This window comes from Eriocheir sinensis, chromosome 35 (genome assembly GCF_024679095.1).
Source record: "Eriocheir sinensis breed Jianghai 21 chromosome 35, ASM2467909v1, whole genome shotgun sequence".
Taxonomy (NCBI): Eukaryota; Metazoa; Arthropoda; class Malacostraca; order Decapoda; family Varunidae; genus Eriocheir; species Eriocheir sinensis.
This window is the reverse complement of record NC_066543.1, coordinates 11,540,893-11,560,704: the sequence shown is the minus strand read 5'-3', so window position 1 is coordinate 11,560,704 and position 19,812 is coordinate 11,540,893. Positions and strand designations below refer to the sequence as shown.

At 45.8% G+C, this 19,812-nt stretch overlaps 1 protein-coding gene across 4 annotated transcripts in view; it reads left to right on the top strand.

Moving 5' to 3' along the window:
* The window catches only part of LOC127007397 (uncharacterized), a 236,880-nt gene that overhangs the window by 120,180 nt on the left and 96,888 nt on the right, over positions 1 to 19,812 (top strand). For all 4 annotated transcript variants that reach the window (XM_050878330.1, XM_050878328.1, XM_050878332.1 and 1 more), the window contains exons 26-35: positions 1,131 to 1,445; positions 1,556 to 3,376; positions 3,731 to 3,859; positions 7,914 to 8,267; positions 8,897 to 9,898; positions 12,002 to 12,145; positions 12,575 to 12,715; positions 13,682 to 13,882; positions 15,996 to 16,064; positions 17,458 to 17,538. In XM_050878330.1, the coding sequence (XP_050734287.1) occupies positions 1,131 to 1,445; positions 1,556 to 3,376; positions 3,731 to 3,859; positions 7,914 to 8,267; positions 8,897 to 9,898; positions 12,002 to 12,145; positions 12,575 to 12,715; positions 13,682 to 13,882; positions 15,996 to 16,064; positions 17,458 to 17,538 (4,257 nt within the window). The remainder of the gene's footprint in view (positions 1 to 1,130; positions 1,446 to 1,555; positions 3,377 to 3,730; positions 3,860 to 7,913; positions 8,268 to 8,896; positions 9,899 to 12,001; positions 12,146 to 12,574; positions 12,716 to 13,681; positions 13,883 to 15,995; positions 16,065 to 17,457; positions 17,539 to 19,812) is intronic.

Sequence of the window (19,812 nt, the reverse complement as noted above, 5' to 3'; positions counted from 1 at the left end):
ATATATATATATATATATATATATATATATATATATATATATATATATATATATATATATATATATATATATATATATATATATCATCCAATAATCCGGTTCCCAGTACTTCGGAAATCCTTATGGTTTGAAATTTTCAGCCGAGAGTCAATTTTAGCTATTTTTGGGTAACATTGAGAAAAAATGGGAGAAAAATCAAAAAAATACCGGAAATGGATGAAAACGGAGCACCGAACCATCAAATGCAGCACCAACCCCGACACTCCTGAGGTCCGGCCGTTCACCGCGTGTTCACCCGCCTGGCCGTGCGTTACTCTAGCTCCCGGATTCGCTTAGTTTTAACCATTCTCCCATCGTAATGGCTCCTACTACACCATCCTCTACGGAGAGAAAGAGGAGGCATAATACAGTCACCATTGCCAAAAAGAAAATAGCGATCGCTGCCTCGCCCCCGCCAACACGTCACCTGTTTGTTTGCGTGTATCAGCTGAGCACCAGCAGCTGATACTGCCTGGAGTTTTGTGGTTATGATCGTTTTTATTACCCGTTTATCACCTAATTTTTATAGAAAAAAACATTCATTAGTAAACAATTCTCATTTCATGATACGTTTAAACACCTGGATTCGAAAAAAGAAAATGGCGGACACTTCGTGACTGCTGCCAACGGTGCGTCCTTTGTTGACATGTAATGCAAGTCTTCATATCAATTGTTAGAGTTAATCTTAGATTCGATGATTAAATGTTCCATACAAAGTGTGGTTAAAGTCTGGGGCAGGTAGTGACTATTGGCGACGACCAGACCCAGAACGGTAAGTATCCGGGAACGGTGTGTTGGAAACGTTTTGAGGTCACCTCCTGGTGACACAGAAGATCCGCTAATCTGGAGGGCCCGCAGCCCTCTGACACACACACACACACACACACACACACACACACACACACACACACACACACACACACACACAAATATATATATATATATATATATATATATATATATATATATATATATATATATATATATATATATATATATATATATATATATATATATTTTGAGAGGTTATCATGAATAATAATGAATCGATAATAACCCATGTTGATAGTGGATCTGTCCTCCGTGTGCAGCACCGTGCCAGAGTGACTCGGAGTGTGGGCTGACGGAGGCGTGTCTGCGTGGTCAGTGCACCAACCTGTGTGGAGAAGAGCAGCCGTGCGGCGTCAGCGCCATTTGCAAGATGGTCAACCACAAGAAAGAGTGCTCCTGCCCACCTGACTTCACCGGAAAAGCTGAGATGGAGTGCTACAGGGTGCCATCTGCTTGCCAAAAGGATAGGGACTGTTCATCGGGCTTCACGTGTAAGAATGGTGTGTGTAACCTTGGCTGCAGAGGAGACAACGACTGTGCCCGAAACGAAAAGTGCATCCGCGGCTCCTGCATGTGTAAGTAACCTTTTCCATGATCCAGACCCATTTATATTTTTCTGTGAAGCACAAGTTGCACTATAATGAACTTTATTCATAACTGACACCTCTTTTGTCTTTCTCTGCAGTAACTTGTCGTCTTGACAACGACTGTTTCCTGGGGCACATTTGTCTGAGCAACATTTGCACGATCGGCTGTCGGGCCAACGAGGACTGTACCAGCAATGAGGCATGCGTCAACAATCGCTGCTCCAACCCTTGTAGCTCCTCCTCTGTGTGTGGCCCCTACGCCCTTTGCTCCATCAGCAACCACCGGGCTCAGTGTTCTTGCCCAGATGGCTTCATCCCCAACCCAACACCTAACGTCGCGTGTTCTCGGAAGCCCACTTCTTGTAACATCAATTCTGACTGTCAACCAGGCTTTGTGTGCACATTGGGCACCTGCATGCACATCTGTTCTTCCTCATCCAACTGTTTGGACACAGAGCAGTGTGACGGGTCTGTGTGCCGCCCTACCTGCCGCCGTGACGATGACTGTCGTTCTGGAGAGATCTGTAGGCAGCTCATGTGCACCATCGGCTGTCGCTCAGAGGTTGAGTGTCCCTCCAGCCAGGCGTGCGTTAACAACAAGTGTGTGGACCCGTGCACCTCGCCCACAGCCTGTGGCGGCAATGCCAAGTGCACAGCTGAAGGACACAGAGCTAAATGTTCTTGCCCAGACAACTTGGTTGGTGATCCCTATACTAACTGTCGCCTACCGCCTACGTCCTGTTCCAACGACCCTGACTGCCCCAAAGGAATGACATGCTTCTCCGGAACCTGCCGCCCACTCTGCTCTAACGACCAGGGTTGCTTCGACAATGAGCGCTGCGTTGGCGGGGTCTGTAAAGAGATCTGTAACTCTGATTCTCAGTGTGGTGAAGGCAACATCTGCCAGGGTCGGTTATGTATACTTGGCTGCCGCTCAGACTCCAGATGCTCCCCACAACAGTCCTGTATCAACAGGCAGTGCCGCGACCCGTGCCAAGGGGACGTGGCATGTGGCAAGTGTGCTGAGTGTGAGGTGGTAAACCACCAGGCCCAGTGCAGATGTGCTTCCAACACTGTGGGTGACCCTCTGGTGGCGTGCATTACCCCAATGCGGCGCTGCTCCTCCAACACCGACTGTGGCTTCCGTGGCTCATGTCAGAGTGGCCTCTGTGTCAAGGCCTGCAGCGACTCCTCCCAGTGCAACTGTGGAGAGACTTGCAGCGACAGCTACTGCCGTGCCCGGTGTTCCGAGCACAGTGACTGTTCTGACGGGTTCCTGTGTCGCGATGACCTGTGCGTAGCTGGCTGCCGCGATGATTCTGACTGTCCCACCAGCAAGGGTTGTTATAACAACAAGTGCGAGGACCCCTGTCAAGCAGACCCCTGCGGCACCAACACTCGTTGCCGGGTATCCAGCCACCGGCCACTTTGCTTCTGTAAGGACGGCTACCATGGGGACCCCAAAGTCAGTTGTGAAGAATACGAGTGTAGAACGGACCAGGAGTGCGATCGCGACCAAAAATGTGTTAACCGTGAGTGCAAGAACCCATGCAGTGACAATCCGTGCGGCACCAACGCGCGCTGCACAGTGTCCAACCGAGAATCGAAGTGTTCTTGTCCCCCAGGTTTCTTCGGGAACCCGGTGGTAGAGTGTAAGAAGGAGATAAACGAGTGCCTCAATAACCCTTGTGGCCCTAACGCCCAGTGCATCAACACCGTCGGCAGCTACCTATGCTCCTGCGACACTGGCTGTGAAGGGGACCCGTACAAGCAAGAAGGCTGCATGTGCTTGCAGGACCAGGTGGAGCCCTGTCAACGGGTCAGCTGTGGCATCAATGCCAAATGTCGAACTGTTTCTCGCACCGAAGCCGAGTGTTACTGCCCGGATCATCTTCCCACTGGTGACCCACACGTCAAATGTAAGTGTTCTTGTCTCTGCATTCTCCATCCAGACTTTAATAATAACCACACTATTTGACAAAACATAAAAATTGGGGAAAATATTCAATCTTTACATCTCCAAGTCAGGTCCCAACGTCTGATAATGTAAGCAATATTTTGGTGATGATATATACTCTGAACAATGTCTACCAGTGGGGGAGGGAGGTTAAACTGTAAGTTATGTATTTAACGCATCATCATCGGCTTCATCGCTACCACCACCATCACCTTGAACTTTAAACAATGTGTTCCCGGGCGTTAAGTTATAAGCCTTGAAAGCAACACTTTTGCCGCCACCACCACCGCCTCCTCTCTCCCCTCCCCGGGTCCAGGCGCGGGTGATTGTCGCCAGGACGGATGCGGACTCGCGGCCAAGTGCGTGCGGGAACGTGATGGGAGCTACGGGTGTCGGTGCAGCGACGCCACGTGGACGGGAGACCCCCACGTCGAGTGCTACCCAGGTAAGCTCTTTCTGAATGCCTCGTGCTCGGTTCAGTCTGTGCCGCATTGTAGACTCTCGTGAGGTGATTGGTACGAGTAGACCTGCAGTTGCTCATCCATAGCGGCCACTACCTCCCTCCACCTCGGGGTTTGGGCTTTGTTATGTTCTAAAGGAATTTATGTTGTCACTTTGCGCCTCTGAAAACACTATTTGCGCCTTCTTGTCATAGTTGAGGAACGAATATTTTGTCCCTTAACTATAATATGAAGACGCAAGTGGTGAATAGAAAAAAAATAATCTAAACTAAGAAACTCCCTGACGTAACATATCGGATTGTAATTCAACGCCGCCGAGTCAGTATCTTAAACCACGGAGGCTGTGCCTGTCATAAACCTACAGGGTAACCGCTCACCCGTAAATATGACACAAAAGTATTTCATATCACTGCGTATAGCGCGCCGATAAAGCGAGGAGTATAACACATGAGACTAAGGATAGAGGCGGAGTGATTGCATAATGACCATTCAGAGTCTTCAGAATCATGCTATATTTTTGATTTCCTAACGTTTTTTTTTACCTCACCACACATGATTTTCTGACTCTATCACCACTTCTGTAAGACCTTAAAGAAGCCTTTAGTCACCGCCCTCAAGACTCAGGGGAGTGGCCTTTATGACGAGCTAACTGGCTGGACTGATGAATGAATATTTTAGAGCTTTTAAAGACATCGAAACCCCTTTCCCGCAAGTAATTAAAGTTATTTGGTGAAGCTTCAATGTTGTGAGTCTCCTGATCATTCGATGTCTTTAGAAACGGAGTGTTCTCGTAGATCCTTGATAGTAGCATTTTGTAGCATTCGTGTGTGATGTGTTTGCTCATCCCGTGCCCTCGATAGCCCTAGCTGTTAGCGTGGCATGAATCAATGGGTGTGTCGGCTGGCGAGTGAGTCACCTCCCTCCTTTCCGCCTGAGGATCACACAAAAAAGTATTTCACCACTCGGGACACTAGTCATGAGAAGGAATGCATCATCTGACCACTGCAGGTCAATCAGCAACTAAACGATTACGAAAATGCAATTTATATCGAAGGTGATTTGCAAGCGTTAAGCTCAAAAGTTAAACAAGGAAAACAACCAGTCAGTCAGTAAAATAGATGGATATTTATTTGCCTATTTATTTATTTATTTATTCATTCATTCACATTCTATAGATTATGAAACTTCTGTCCTCATATTATTCCTTCTTTTATGTTCCCAGATATTTTTCCCCGATTATATGATATTCCCCTTCCCTCTCCCCTCCACCCTCTCCCCCTCATCCCACTGCCCGTGATCTCATCTCTCTCTTACCACTCCCTCAGCCCAAGTTTCACTGCATCGTGTTCCACTTTCTGCTGCACGAAGCATCCCCGTTTTTCCTTGCCCATTTTCCGTTTCCGATTTTCTTTGTGCTTCCTGACTTCACCCCTCGAGCCCTCAAGACGTCAAGACGGCCAGTGAGTGTTCCTGGAGTCCCTGAGAGCCTGAGTCAGGGCAGTCTTACAGGTGACAGACAAACCGTGAGAGACACAACCACCAAACGCTACACACTGTTCCTTTCTCCTAACTGTCCATAACTGCCTCTTAACCCTTTTGTGTCTTTTCATGTTTTATGCATGGTAAAAATCCAACCAGATGGATATTCTTCTCGCTTTCCTGTGCCTTTATCTTACTCGTCCGTGTGTCCATGTCTGCTTTGTGGAGACCCAAATCTCAACTCTGTCTTTTTTTGCTATGCATGTTATAAAAAAAAATCATTCCTTTGTGTGTCCCCTAACTGCCTCTGTGTTCATTATTAGCATATTATTCTAGACCTCAGTTACTTATTCCCTCATATTTTATGCATGCTAGAAAGCTCACAAGGCAGATATTCTTTTTGGATCTCTGCCTCCATAACCATCATGCACATCGCTTAATATCGATTTCAAACTCATTATTCATTTGCATCTTTATAATTTATTTTTATTTAGGCATGTATCTCTTCGTCTCGTATGCATGTTAAAAAGCTATTGATATTCTTTTTAGATCTTGATATTTCCCCTAAACTCCATTATTCATAAATATCTGCATCTTGTCTCCTTTATTCAAACATTCATCTCAGTCTTTTGTTTACCATACCTCTAATGCATGTTAAAATATATATATATATATATATATATATATATATATATATATATATATATATATATATATATATATATATATATATATATATATATATATATATATATATATATATATATATATATATATATATATATATATATATATATATATATATATATATATATATATATATATATATATATATATGTATATATATATATATATATATATATATATATATATATATATATATATATATATATATATATATATATATATATATATATATATATATTCTTTTTAGCAAGTCTTCCTTCAAATTGACTTACATATCACTTTTACTGACCATCTTTCTTCCTGCTCCACTGAGTCACCCTAACTTGTGCAAGTGTGTTCTATTCTCTACCTGCTTTTTTTATACCGCCATTGATTGATTGATTGATGGCTCTGTTCACTTTACTTCATTTGTCTTTGTGTCACTTTACCTTTGCCTTTGGTCGGTTTACCTCAAGTGTTTTAGCCTGTGCATGACTCACCCCAACCTTGGAATGTTTTGTTTACCCTAACCTTCGTAGCATCTGTCCTTGAGTTACTTAAATCTGTGTGTCTTCACCCTGTGCCCATATCCCTCTGATCTATACTCTGTACCTCTTAGTCCCTCTAATCTGTTTAGTGCTCTATAGTCACCCTAATCTTTGCTTCTACTTTGTGATCTCCCCGATCTTTGTCCTGCGTCCTCTAGTCACCTAATCTTTGTCCTTTGTCCTGTTGCGCTTATAATTTCTAATGATGTGCCTTTCTCCATATGTGTGTTAGATGCATAATACCCGTTCCTTGCCTCACTAGTGTCCATACGCTCCCTTTGTGTGTCCAACTCGGTGTGCTAATGACCCTCCCTCCCTCGTGTTGCCGTGTATGTGTAACCCTCGCGCCAACCACCGACCCCCAAATACCACAACACAAACATGAAGCCGCTCGTGCAAGAAATGCATGCCAGTATACTTATACAGTGTGTGTGTGTGTGTGTGTGTGTGTGTGTGTGTGTGTGTGTGTGTGTGTGTGTGTGTGTGTGTGTTTTGTGTGTGTGTGTGTGTGTGTGTGTGTGTAAATGAGCAGCAGATAAGTTAAGATGAGTAATGTAACCCAGTGCCTCAGTCTCAACATCAGCACTGGCTCACTTACTTTCATCTGTAATTCTTTAAGGTGGTCCCGCCCGTCCGTCAGTTTGTAAGTGATTAATGAACCTCTCTACTGTGCCTGTGGGAGGGGGTGGGGTAGATGTGTGTATGTGTGTGTGTGTGTGTGTGTGTGTGTGTGTGCATTCAATTGGGAGGGAATAAGTGCTTGTGATTAAAAAAAAATGGGTATAACTGTTGACTGATGGAAGCACTGTGGAGGGTGTGTGTGTGTGTGTGTGTGTGTGTGTGTGTAGGTGTAATAGCGGGCGGACGGCGACCACCGGTGTGCATGCTGACGGTGGCTTCCTCTCCCACACACTAGATACTTCGTGCACGCTAGACACAGACTGCCCATCGGCTCAGGCTTGTATCAGTGGACAGTGTAAAGATCCGTGCTGGCTGCGACACCATTGCGGTGAGCGTGCTCTCTGTCACACCGTGGCCCACGTGCCCAAGTGCTCCTGTCCGCAGTGCTTTGTGGGGCAGCCTGAGGTGGCCTGCGAGCCAGACCCAGCCTGCACCACAGGGCCGTCCACGGAGCCATCCCGGGTGATCACGTGTCGCGAGGATAGCGACTGTGATGAACAGCTGGCTTGTGACAAGGCTCAAGGACTTTGTCATGACCCCTGTTCCCGAGAGGCCGCAGTCTGCGAGGCTCATAAAGTGTGTGAAGTCAGGAAGCACAAACCTACGTGTATATGCAAGTATGGCTTCATTGTGAACTCAGTGGGAGAAATTGTGTGTGCGACAGGCCCGATTGAGTGTCGCCGTGACGAAGAGTGCGCGAGCAACCTGGCCTGTGTCGACAACCGGTGCGCCAACCCTTGTGCTGTGGGCCGCCCCTGCCCCCCTAACAAGCAGTGCGACGTGCTCAACCACCTTCCTGTGTGTATCTGCATGAAAGACTGCACGCCATCCGTCACCATCTGCCTGAGGGACGAAGGATGTGCTCCCACCGAGGCTTGTGTGTCCTACCAGTGTGTGGACCCATGTGCCTCTTACGGCTGCCCCGGGGACACCCCCTGCTACGTCGAGGATCACAAGCCACTCTGTAAATTCTGCCCCCCTGGCTATACTGTCGACCCTGGCTTAGGCTGCGTCAAAGGTAAAGCCCAGAGCCAGGAGCCGAGCGGCCCCGGCTGCTGCTATTTATGTATTAACCCGACTGAGCGGTGGTGGACAATAGTGGCCCGTAGTTTTGTCATAGCCAGCCACTTCGACTAACCTCCGAGGCGGGACCTTCGGAGGACCCACCCCCTTCGTGGACTTTCATCCGTGGCCAGGGACCATACCGTGACTGGATTGGTGTCCTCCGCTGCCAATCAAATCAGCGCGTCTCTGGCCACGAGTGCACGTGAGGGAGTGTGTCCACCAAATGTCCCCGGAGTAGACTAATATAAAGTTTCAGATACTTACGTTCTACCATTTTTTCTGCTAATATATTGGTTTAAATTAGACCATCTCTAATACACAAGTCCACTTATAACTCATTGGAAGCTAATTCCAGTTCTTTAGTACTGATGAACATTTCTGAAAGCTACAAAATACCACCACAAAGACAGCTTAGTATTAGCACCTTTTGAGTTGCGACGAAGACTGACTCAGTGACAGTAGCTCTTCAGTATTTTCTATTGTTGTTACCACCACAGAACTTGTTTAACAGAGATTTCCTTCCATATGATACCTATTGTATTTATGTTTATTCACCCACCTATATTTTGCATGTGTTCACAGACATCGATACTCCTACTACCCCTTCCACTCCCACCACCATCACCACCACCGTCAGGTCCTCTGCGCCTCCATGTCGGAGTGACGCAGACTGCGGCACTACTACACACTTGTGTCTTCAAGGGCACTGCAAAGACCCTTGTCTAGAGGCCTGTGGGACACGACAGTGCTCCGCCTCTAGGGGCTCACACGGACAAATCAAAATTATGTGCATCAACAGAAACAAAACTCACCCACCCACTACCACACCCTCGCAGGACGTAGCTAAGACCCTGAGACCCAAGGGCTTCTTTCCAACCACTCCCACTCCCCAGCCCACTACTCCTGCCATCCCCAAGATACCTTTTGTCCCCGAGACTCAAGTTACTCCCTCATTTACACACCGAGTTCCCTTCACACCCACGACTCCACCAAGCACACTTCCTGTTACTGCTTTCCCCTCAACCAGCTCCCAGCCTCCACCCCCTCGGCAAACTAAGCCACCTTTCACCGTGATAAAACGACCCCTCACCACCACAAAGCCACCCATATCCTACACCACACCACGGTCTCTTCCCCTCAAGACAACCAACACACCCTTCTTTACAGTTAGACCCACAACTCCTGCACCTTTAAAATCCTCTCGTGTACCTACAACCACACCTCGACCTTTACAAACACCTTCCACCACCCCTGAGATAGTTCCTCGCCTCACTACAACACCCACAACCAGACTAACCTCCTCGAGGCCAACTACCTTCCCTCCTTTGGTCCCCACTGCCCCATCTCCCCTCACCCCGTCCACCATCCCAAGCCCTACCATACCAAAGACTCTGTCGGCGGTGGGCAGACGATGCACAAGTAGTCTGGAGTGCCCCAGGGACATGGCGTGCCTCCAGAAGCGGTGCACAGACCCTTGTAAAGTCACAAGTCCTTGTGGTAGTGGGTTCGTGTGCCTAGTGATCAGTCACAGGTTAACCTGCCAGTGTCCCACGGGGCCGACACTAGCCTCCCGATGTCCCCAAGGTAATATTTAGTGCCCCAACCCAGCTGTATCCTCCTCCTCCTCCTCCTCCCGTAGTCTTCTTAGAGACCGCTTGGCTGACTGCAGGGCTCTTTGGGCCGAGCTCTTCACCTCCTCTTGAGTGAGAAGCTGAAGGAGTCCTTACAGGACTCATGCCTCACTGTCAGGCGAGGCTTCGCACTTAGTAAAGCGTTCTTCACTCCCTGTGGGAAGCTTGTCTCTGAGCTGCATCACTCGACGCGGTAGCAAGGATGGACCTTCACCATGACGTCGCCTTTAACACAAACACAAATCTTGACCGCGGTGACTCTCGGTGCAGGTCCGTCGTTGTTACTCCGCCTCGGAAGTGCCTATAGCAACCCTCCCCTTCCCTCCCCCTTCCCCCTCCCCTTCCTCCTCCCCTTCAAAATCTTCCACCAGATGGACGTAACTTCCTGACATACCCTCCATAAACACAAAACTCTTCCTTTGTGGCTGTTATTCTTAATATCGATATTGCTGCTGCTATGAGCCGTGTGTGTGTATGTGTATGTGCGGGTGTTTGTGTGTTTGTGTGTGTCCTGTGGTTACTCTTCTGTGTCTGTCCGTATGTCTGACGCTTCACTGTGACGTTGCTTTTCAACATTTTAATACATTATTAACCGATTTCGCCTCGAAACAAATGGGAAAGACTAATAAACTAGAAATAAGGTAACGCTGTGGCATCAAGCGTGAAGACTGTTGATGCATAATACGCCTGTTTGTCTGCATCGGTTTGTTGCTGCTGATGCTGCTTCACTAACCCCGGCCATCATTGGATAACGCTTGCATTCTTAATATATATATATATATATATATATATATATATATATATATATATATATATATATATATATATATATATATATATATATATATACGTAAAAAGATTTAATAACGGCCTGTGGTCCACGGAGGTGCAGGACGCCTGATCCGTCCTCCGGAAGGACCAGCCAGGTGACAGCACCCCAGAGGCTCACCTTCATCTGCCGTTCCGTGAGGACACGGTGCCCAGCCAGGCGGGGTGACGGGCGTGGAGCCTCGGGGTGCCTCACCTGGCAACGGGCGGCAATCGTAGCCTCGTCTGCTGCCTGAAATGTAGTGTGCTGAGCCTAACCCTGGCATGTCTGTATCCCTGACCCTCCAGCATGCCTCCTGCATCGTGTGTTCAGTGTTGCCAATACTTGTACTTCATGTTTGTGTGTATGTGTGGCTGTCTGTTAAGTCCCTGATTCTATGTGTTCCTTTACAGCGATACACACACACACACACACACACACACACACACACACACACACACACACACACACACACACACACACACACACACACACACACACTCTTTCTTTAGTAATTCTGAAGTAACGCAAACAACTCTAACCAAACAACCCTCTTCTTCCGAGTGCACATCAACTAACTACACACAGAACAGTCAGGTTTTCCATAGCGTGACCCTTAGCTCGGCGCCACATGGTGCGTCAGAGTAGCCGGTGTTGCACAGGAGTCCTCACTCAGGTGTAGCGGGGAGCGTCATACCATTGTCCAGCCCAGCGAGTTGGTCAAAAGTTATGCTCACCTCATGGTTCAGCCTCGTTCCTTTCCCCTAACCTTTTTTTTTTATTTATTTATTTATTTATTTATTTTTTTTTTTTTTTTTTTTTATAACGTGAAGTGTGCTGCTGCCTGGAAGTTTTATTCAGCAATCATCAGTCAGAACGTGTTAATGAAAATGTTTACCGATTGCAATTGTTTTCCCATATTGCCGATTATTTGTCAAGAGAACTCGTGGTACCTTAGTCTACAGAGTATCTATATCTTTAGACTAAGGTATAAGGTAACGGTGGGTCAGCGCACACCAACGCAGCTGCTACCATTGAAGAACATTTTTTTTTGACGAAGTCGCTGGAGCGGAGTATAACACTTAAGCCACTGCACTTCATAAATTGATTCTACCAAGAGGTCTCCCTAACAACTACACCGCTGCCCTGACGTTCCTTCCTCTTATGTGAACTTTTGTAAAACGTGTCTTTCTTTCCCTCTTTCCCCGCCTCCTTGCGCGCTTCCTCGGCTGTTACCTGACGGAGCAGCGGTGGGTTGCCGGGATGACTCTGAGTGTCCCACCAACCAGGCATGCATCAACGAGAAGTGCCTCAACCCCTGCGTGGAGCGGAACCCTTGTGGTGCCAAGCAAGACTGCAAGGTGGAGAACCAGCGTGCCACCTGCGTCACTGGTGAGTGCCAGCGGTGTTGTGCCTCCTCTCCGGTGCCTGCGTCCTCGTTGCATGTTTGACATTATCCTTTTGTTCCATGCAGATACACTAGTTTTGTTTTCCTTTATAACAGTGCTCTCTTTCCCTCTATAAAATAGATTAGAACTCTTCTCTAGTATTCATGCTTCCATGTAGACCTATGTAGTGAGTTTTCAATATTCACTCTGAAGTCTGAACCCAGATTATGTCCTCCCTCTTCCTGATCTCACGTCTTCAAATGTTGGGATATGTTGCGCCACCTACACTTTAGTTTTGATAGGTCCTTTAAGTTGGCGGTCTGGCAGACGAACAGAGCGGCAGGTGTATCATTCATTGTCTTGCATCCCTTTGTAATGAGACCGTGCCTCCCCCTCCTCATCTCTGGCCTCCCCGTCCCCTCCCCTGCCACAGTGGGGTGTCGAGACAACAGTGACTGTCCCAGCGACCTCGCCTGCTACAACAAAGAATGCCGCTCCCCCTGCACGCTAAGGAATCCGTGTGAATCCTCAGAGAGATGCGAAGTTCGTGATCACATTCCTTTCTGCATCTCAGGTACGTCTCCCTCCCCATCCCTCCCTCCCCCGCATAATGACGCAAGGTCCACTCTTAACTGCCTTTTCTGCCTCCGTAAGGTTAATTAGTGCTCCCAAGTACGTATGATAATTTACTAGCCAATGGACGTAAATTCAGCACTCATATTTTAACACCAAGAAATAACAGATCTATTAAAACTAACTAATACAGTGGCTAAGCAATAAGAGCAATGCATCAGTATGTTTCTAGCTCTCCAGTTGTTTCCATTCATGAATCATCCTCCCGCCCCTTCTTAGAGGCGTTCATCCATTACCTTCCACTTCCGTCCTTCCTATGGACTCCTTGTTTCCCCTTTTGCGTCTATCCATTCTGCTCTTCTCCAGTTGTTAAAGCATAGTCATTGCCCATTTTTATATCAATTTTTTTTCTTCTTATCTGTGGGCTTTCCACCTTTCTCCACCTCTTCCTCTTCCTCTTCTCCATCTTCACCTCCACTGCCTTGTATGGTTTGCTGCTCTTTTGGATCTCCTGCAACCAATTTTAGCATGCTGTGCCCTACCGCGTCATAATGTTAGCTGCAGCAGAATAACATAACCTGTAGTGAAGTTCTAAAGTAGACTCTTGATGCTATCCATATCTTATGCCACTGCCTATAATAATTATGATGATGATGGTAACGTTGGTTGACAATAATAATGATAATAATAATAATAATAATAATAATAATGATAATCACAATAATATAATGCTCATTGCTAACGAGTGAGACCCAGCACTCATCATCTTAGACTCGACTGAGCACGCATGTTGACGAACACACACACACACACACACACACACACACACACACACACACACACACACACACACACAGGGCATCTAAGAGGGAAACATTCAGACCTTGACATGAAGCTGAACGCTGGCTGGAGTGTGCGTGTGTTTCCGTCATGGCCGTCATTTCTGAGGCTTTTGGCGCACACACAGACACTTCTGGGTGCAGCAGTGACGCGGACTGCCAGCAGGACGAGGCGTGCTTCTCAGGCCGCTGCATGAACCCGTGCGTCATGACAGAGGCGTGTGGGCTGGATGCTGACTGCAGGGCCATTAGCCACACTCCTCGCTGCTCCTGCCCCCCGAGCTACACCGGCGACGCTACCGTCAGGTGTTCTCCCATAGCGCCACCAGGTAAATGTCAACAAAGGGGCCAAACTGGACTGTACGACGTGACTGTACTGTGACTTCTTTTTCGCTTCCAACAGCGGTAACAGAGGTTTCGCTTTATTTGTGTGCATGTACTGTGTTACTTACCCGCCATCGGTGATCTCAGCCACTGGGATGCTTGTGCCGCTAAGCCTCATGAGGATGCTATGTAACCCACGCAGAATATGGAAGTTCATAAAGGCCTCAGCTATGACTTTCTCATATGAGCATTATCTCAATTCCTTATATGATAAATGAGAAGTTCGATTTTTGCATTGTTTTCCTAAGATTTTGTCACTAAGCCTCTTGGGAGTAAGCCATGCAAGGTGAGTTGATTAATTAAGGCCGAAGCTAAGATATCTCGCGAGCATCATCATCTCTTTTGATTGTTGAATTGGATGACAGGTTTCCATAGATTATTTTTTGTGTGTGCCCCATTCAGGCAGGGCCACTTATCACCGCTGCTCTGTGGTGTTTACTCACGAGCAAAGGTGTTGCTCCTGGAATTTTTAACGTGCGTTTGTAGCACTACACACGGGCGTTGGTGGTGCTGCTAACGTGCGTTGGAAGGCTGCTCATAAGGAAAAAAGAGACGTAAAAGGAAAAGAAGATTCAGGGTCCATCCATTGCTTTTGGAAAGACCAAACCGGGGACTTTCACACGTCGATGACATACAAGAGTATGATTAAAAGATTTCCTCATCATCATCTGTATCGAAACTTTCCCCCAGCACATCCTTGTCCGACGCCATTCTCACTATATCTTGCAATACAGTCAACCTTGTTGACTTTCACGCCCAGACTGGCGGTATAAGGAGTCAGGCGTTAGCAACGCTACAGTCGCGCCACGTATGTACGCACTGCTGAGATAGTCACTAGTGGGTCATATTACAAGTCGAATCCGAGAAGTTTCGGGTCCCTACAAAGGTCGGTTTAAGGGCCGTACTACAAGGGCTGTATTACAAGTCAAACCCGAAAAGTTTCGGGTCTCTACAAAGGTCGGTTTAGGGGCCGTACTATACAAGTCCAATCCGAGAAGTTTCGGGTCCCTACAGAGTTCGTGATGAATAACTCTGTAGGGACCCGAAACTTCTCGGATTGGACTTATAATACGGCCCCTAAACCGACCTTTGTAGGGACCCGAAACTTCTCGGATTGGAGTTGTACCTAATACAGCCCAGTGGCGCGGCCGCAGCTACGTGTAAAAGCTACATTTGGATGCCGGGTATCGTGACGAGCAGCGCTACTTTTTATGGTCGCCACCGGCAGCGAAGACAACTACTCAAACCGTCTGCAGCGCTACTTTTTTGTGGTCGTGGCTGCATGTGAAAGCCTCCACTTATCTTAGTACTTACAAGCGGTAGCACTGCTGAGAGGCGCTGCTAAGTGGCCCTGTCTGAAAGGGGCATAATAGTTATTCCTTTGTCAGTAAGCCACTTGGGGATTTAGAGTAAACCATGCAAGGTAAATTAATAAAGGCCTTCGCTAGAATTTAACTTTTCAGGTACTATTTGCTGTTTGATTATTGCAGGGAATAGTTTTCCATGGATCGTTTTGCATATATAGTAATTATAACATTCGTTAATTTCAGCACATCTTCCCTAATTATGGTATAGGAGGCAGGCCGAGATCAAAGCAATAATATATATATATATATATATATATATATATATATATATATATATATATATATATATATATATATATATATATATATATATATATATATATATATATATATATATATATATATATATATATATATATATATATATATATATATATATATATATATATATATATATATGTTTTGAAACCCGCAACACGCTAGTCGTATAAAATTAATGTAGATCTCGAACGATACTATAATCAATATAAGGTAGATAACTGTTTTGATACTCCCCTCATGAAAAATTTAAGTCATTGGAAGGGAAAAATACAGACGAAGGAAGGCTGTTCCAGATTTTATCCTGAAAGGGATGAAAAATGAAGTTACTGATTAGTTCATGCATTGGGAAGTTGAACAGCATAGGAATGATTCTGAGAAAAAATCTTGTGCAGCAACACTACAGCCTTTACTCACGTCATCCTCACCACAGCCTGTGTCTGCGATGACAACGATGACTGTTCTTCTGGCTATTTGTGCGACGGCTGTACCTGCAGGCCACGTAAGTACTGTTTTGCTTTGTTTTGCATCCCTGTGTCTGTGAAGGCAGTGCATCTCGTGTTGAACCTTGCTGCTTTTCACCCGAAGAGGCAAGGTTGAGTCATATTCAAATAGGGAGCTTATGGGGATGATACTCACAAAAATCACATGGTCTTGGATGGATTTTGGCATAATTTGTAAGTGATCCTGAATTGCTTATTACTGTACAAGGTACTCAACAGCTGAACTAACCCCAAGGTCAATTATTATATAAAGCCTACTCATAGAGAATAAGAATAGTAAGTTAGAGTGCTCGACAGGTCTTGTATTTTTGTATTTTTCACTTTTTTTTGTATTTGCTTGTGTTAAATTACCTTGGTTAGCGGCTTATTAAATCTACATGTCATCCATATGCTCTTCAACTCCCTAATGCAAGAATTAGTTAAATTCATTCTTTCATCCTTTTCACTTTTTTTTATTTTGCCCTCGGCCAGTCTCTTGTACTGTCCTATAGCCTACTGTAAAAATGTACTAATATCTCACGTGGATTCAGCCTTTTACGATGAGTAAGAGTTGCTTTTTCAGTAATAATTAAATGTGGTTCATCATTAACACTTGCCATTTACTCATAAGCAGACTTATAATAAGAAATAACCATGTTCCACCTTTCCTGTCTTTTTGCTCTTGCTTTTGTTTTACTGCAAAGCTGGTCTAACCATGTATGTTTCCGTTTCATAACATCCACGGTGCAACGACATTTTCCTTCCCTTCATGCTGTGCTCTTCCATCCATGTAAGTTATCACTGTGTTATGAATAAGTTGAACTTACATCTTATACGCCAGGGTTTTTCAAGCCACATGTTGCACCCTAGTACTGGGTCATGAGGGACTACTCACTGGGTCTCCCATTCCTCACAAATAGTGAACTAGATGCTCCCAGATCTCAGGAGGCACAAAGTTCTTAGTATTCTGAAGGGGTTTCACAGTGGGTTGTGAGGAAAAGTCTTACATTAAAACTGAGTCACAGGTAGAAATGTTTGAAGAACACTGGTATTTATATTTGAAATGTTCAGTTATATGTTCTGGAGTTATCATATTGAATATTTGCGGGAGCTTTGAAGTCCAACACAGTGATCTAAACCAAACAAGACCATAAGTTCATTGATTTTCTGCAAAGCATCACAGCCTACAGATCTTTCTTGTATAGTGTATGGCATTTTATAAAAAAAAAAATTAACTTAAAATTAGTAGATAAAACGATTGCAGTCTTTGATGATGTGTACAAAGCATCACAAACTTGGGGAATGGTTTGGTTTGGGCCCCTACGAATCCCGTGTTTTGGACTGTGAAACTGGACCCTTGTTGGTAATAGCTGAGCCTCTACTGACCTCCACCAACCTTTGTGTGTGTGACAGTGCTGGACGAAGGCGTGACCTGCGACCCTCCATGCCGGCCCGGCGAGAAGTGTGACGAGACGCTGCTTGTGTGTCGCCCAGGTAGGTGCACGCCCCTCCTCCACAAGGGTTTCTATTGCCCTGAACATTCATTCTTCTTCGTCTTCCTAACCTTCAAGGCAGCCTGACATTCTAGCCTTTCCTCTCTTAGGCATGTTACCAAAGATAACAGGATATCTGAGATGTGAGGGTTATAGAGTCCAAGGCTAATAGACATAAGGTTAACCTGTGTTCAGATTTAGTGACGTCAACAACAGGAAATTGATGGGATAAAACATGGGGACGATGCTGGCATTAATATGTCCCTGGTTTTGCCCTTAACTCAATTACTTTGCATTTTAATGTGTTCTAGTTACATGATCAGCTTCAGTTGATGTTCTTAGTTTATTAGCCTTGATGAAGTCATTCCCTAGGAAGCACTCGACTCCCCTCTCCCTCGAACATCTGGACTTTGGTGTTTCATGCTCTTGGGAGAAAAGGTGAGGGAACTGCCTGCCCGTAGTTCTTCTCTCCCCCTCCTGTCTGCTCTGCCCGTCTGGCATGTGGTGGCCTGCTGGTTAATTAGGCTCATGACACTAACCCTAGACGCTGCCCTTGGAGTGGGCATGGCCTGGCTGCTGCCCGGCATCTTGGCATTTTGATGCAGAAAACACTCTCCTAGGCAACAATTAACATATTAGGTTGGTTAAGAGGGCATCACGACGGGAGAGAACGTGCCTTGGGGGGAGTGAGGACCGCCGGCTCGCCCATGCAGTGGAGGAAATGTGAGGCTGCAGAGACTTGTGCTGCCGCATTAACACCTGACAGTCTACGCTTGTGAGTTTGCTTTGTATATGGCCTTCATGTAACTCACAGCACACCTCCATGCAATTGGCTTCCGTCACCACCACCAACAACCCACGTATTACCTGACGCCTAGAAAGACAAGGACGTGACAAAAGGCAGTAACATTATAGTGACGTCATTCATCATACTTGTAACAGTTCAAATGGCCATGCTCTCTTATGAGTCTTTAGGTGCGGGGCCCAAGGCAAGTAACATTATAGTGACGTCATTCATCATACGTGTAACAGTTCAAATGGCCATGCTTTCTTATCAGTCTTTGGGTGCGGGGCCCAGCTCAACTGCCTTCCTTGTGTTGCCCTCGAACTGGTCGTGAAGAGAGAGTATACTATTCGGCCCTTCAAAACTTGGCTGTTGACCTCACTCTCTGGCGTGGTGTTTGTATGTGGTGACGTGGCATCTGTGTGGAGGAGCACGGCATGCGGCACCCTTGACACCAGTAATAGCCTAGTTGCTGCCTGTGTTGCGCTGCTTCACCTTCCTGTTGCCTCCCTACTCACCTTTCGAGGCTGGGTCATCCTATCTTTATTTCCATTTACACACCTTTCTTTCATGTGTGTTTTTTTTTCTTTTTCTTCTTTTTTTCTTTTTTCTTTTAACCATGATCTATGCTGGGATCATCTTCCCTATCTAATACTTATCAAGATACACAATGGAAATCTATTCCCCATATTAGTTTTGAGTTTAAATGCCTGATTTGAACTCTTTAATTCTCAACATTCTTTTAACATTCTCTTTTATCTCTTCCTACTCCTACTCCTTTTTTTTTTTCTCCTCCTCCTTTCCCCCACTCTACCATAACCCCCCACCCACTCCATGCTGCCTCGACCGGCAAAAAGGCATGCCCAGTAACTGAGCATCATCCTCTGACTTGCCTGAAAAAACTAACAATCTTTGAACTTTGTGCGTCGCATCACCATAAACATATTGTGTATAGCTTGTAAGTGCGTTCTCCTGTACATTTTTATCATGTGCTCTATCTTGCGTTCTGTGGGTTTGATTTTTCTGTTTTTGGCATGCTGCATCTGTGTATTATTTTTTGTGTATATTACTTCGTTGGCGTCGTTATCTGCAAAAGTATTATCGATGTATAAACGCTTTTATCATGCTCCAGCACTTGGCAGGGCGTGACGCGATAAATTTGTATCGTTTGTGTGCATGTGTGAGCGAGGCTGTGAGCGAGAGCAGCTTGTGTATGGTTTTGGCAGCATGAGACAAGCACATCCCGCCCTGTCACTCTCATCATGTACATTGTTTACTAATTCCACCACAGTTATCCCTAACCAGTGCTGCTCCCCTCCCACATTGCAGCTCCTCGTCCCGGTAACATCCCTGTAGGTGCTCGCCTAACACCCAACTTAAATCTACTCTTCATTGTGACATAAGCGTCCAGTATGTACAATCTAACACCACTAACAGGGTCCCCATTCAATCATATATCTTAGGCTATTGTCAGTTTACCCTCCTATTAAT